Genomic DNA, 2215 nt, shown 5'->3' with positions numbered 1-2215 from the left:
TGACTCTCTTGTTTTTTGTGATGTCTAGTAATTCAGACTGAATTTCCTGAAAAACAGATGCTGTTTATTGTCTCCTGTGGATTTGACTTCCAGGGCTTTGGGTGGTGGAAAGTGCTATCAAGTCACGGCCCTCTTATAGTGACTTATAGATGCCATAGCCTACCTGTTTGTAGCCAGTTTGGTATAGTGTTGAAGTGTGTGGACTCTGGGAGAACCGGGTTTGGTTCCCCACTCCTCCACTTGCAGCTGCTGGATGACTTTGGGCAAGCCATAGTTCTGTCAGAGCTGTCCTTGAAAAAGAGCAGTTTCTGCCAGAGCTCTCTCAGCCCCACCCTGCCTCACAGGGTGTCTGTTGTGGGGAGGGGAAGGGAAGGGAGTTTGTAAGCCGCTCTGAGACCGTGAGTGAAGGGTGGGGTATAAATCCAATCTCTTCTCCTCCTCCTCCTCCTTGTAGCCATCCTGGATTTCCTTGGTGGTCTCCCATCCAAGTACTAACCAGAGCTGACCCTGCTTAGTTTCCGAGATCTAATGAGATCGGGCCAGCCTAGACAGCTTAGACAGCCATTACTTTAAAAAAACAAACACCAAAACAATATGAAGAAAAGCAGGGAAACAGTTGTAGCAATGAATGTGCAACTGGAATTAAAGCTCTATTGCCCAAGACAGAATAAGACCAGGGCTATTTTGGGGCAGGAACGCACAGGAACGGAGTTCCGGCTGGCTTCAGAGTTGGCCACGCCCACCACAGCCAAAACCTCTGCGTGTGCGTGGCCACAGAGGGAAGGCCTGGACAGCGACCCCCCCCCAGAGACTCCGAGGCAGGCAGGCAGGTGGGGGGGGGGCTGGAAGGATTGGGCCTGTCCACTTGCGCCTTCCCTTCCCTCCAAGGGCTGGCTTGCCCGGGCTCTCCGCAGGCCAAGGGAGGGCATGGGTGTGTGGCCTAATATGTGAATGAGCGGTGTTGTTGGGTATGTGGCCTAATATGCTAATTAGTTTCTGCTGCTGGGTGTGGCCTATTATGCTAATGAGTTCCTGCTGGGCTTTTTCTACAAAAAAAGCCCTGAATAAAACTGTAACATTTTGAGGTACAACTGGGCACATGGGATATAATAAAGTGGTAGGTCATGTCTGAAAAAGAAATAACTGGAGGGGGGGGGGAAGCTAAAGAAATAGTCTGTGATTTTTCTACATGAAATGCTGAAGTAATCAAGTTCACCAGAGTGACAGGTCATAGTAACTGCTGACCACAGTCTCCTTCATTATGCTTAACTGTTTTCTTCCTTGTATTTCCCCCCCAAGTGCTTAGAAAACAAAACTGGATTGAACACAGGAGGTTCCAAAGCCCCACAGGACAATCTCTACAAACTAGTTTCTTGTCCTGGCAACTTCACTAATTTGTACTTTGATTCTCCCTCTTGACTTCAAAAGCTTTTGTTGTAAAGATTCCTTTCCATCTTAAACAACTTCAGATCTTCTTCCCTTACAGGTCCAGAATTCACCACATCCGAGGATCGTTTTGCTTAGTTTTTGCTGGCAAAGATGAGGAAGAAGTGGAGCTTGGAAGACTTCCGGCTTCTTTTTGCCTGTGTGCTCTGCCTCCTTTTTATGGAGGGGAGTAAAACAGAACAAGGGAAATGTGAGTAGACTGTTGAAGGATAATCCTAGTGGAAGGTCAGGCTGCCTTTGACCTCTCAGCCATGTCACAATAATGTCAAGATGGAGGCTTGCTTGGTTTTAGGAGCACGGAACAGATAAAGAGAATTGACCTGTGAGCCCCCTTGAAATCTGTGGGACCAGCTCTTAATTCCACACTGTAAAACTGTGAGAGTCCCTTCATTAATTCACTCCTTCCTTCGCTCGTTCATTGCCACCTCCAAAGCGAGCAGGGGTTTACAGAAGTCGGGAGCGCAAAAATAGTGTCACCGGGAGCTCCAGAGTCTGCAGAAATCCCAAGGAAACGTTATGCCAGATCCAGGCTTGCTTACAAGGAGATTTTAGATAAAGCACAGAAAATCCAGGCTTAAGCTCCTCTTCACGCGCACATCGTGAAGCTTGCCAGAATCTGAGGCCGCGCACATGACCAAAACGAGGCATCTTATGCTCCCGAGTTCTTTCCTTCCATATAGTGTGACATTCAAGTCCAGTAGTACCAACGAGGTCTTTGGGGTATCTGCTTTCAAGAGTCAAATCCTCCTTCATCAGACACCAGCAGGAA

General features: G+C 47.9%; 1 protein-coding gene across 1 annotated transcript in view; it reads left to right on the top strand.

Annotated features, from left to right (window-relative positions):
- The first annotated feature begins 1536 nt into the window (after positions 1–1536).
- The window catches only part of CHRDL1 (chordin-like 1), a 90507-nt gene continuing 89828 nt past the window's right edge, over positions 1537–2215 (top strand). Inside the window, exon 1 of the mRNA XM_015425874.1 lies at positions 1537–1636. Coding sequence (XP_015281360.1) covers positions 1540–1636 — 97 coding nt within the window. The 5' untranslated portion in view covers positions 1537–1539. The remainder of the gene's footprint in view (positions 1637–2215) is intronic.

The sequence above is a fragment of the Gekko japonicus genome, unplaced genomic scaffold, assembly GCF_001447785.1.
Source record: "Gekko japonicus isolate JY-2015 unplaced genomic scaffold, Gekko_japonicus_V1.1 scaffold2632, whole genome shotgun sequence".
NCBI classification, from domain to species: Eukaryota; Metazoa; Chordata; class Lepidosauria; order Squamata; family Gekkonidae; genus Gekko; species Gekko japonicus.
This window is presented reverse-complemented; position numbering and strand designations above follow the sequence as displayed.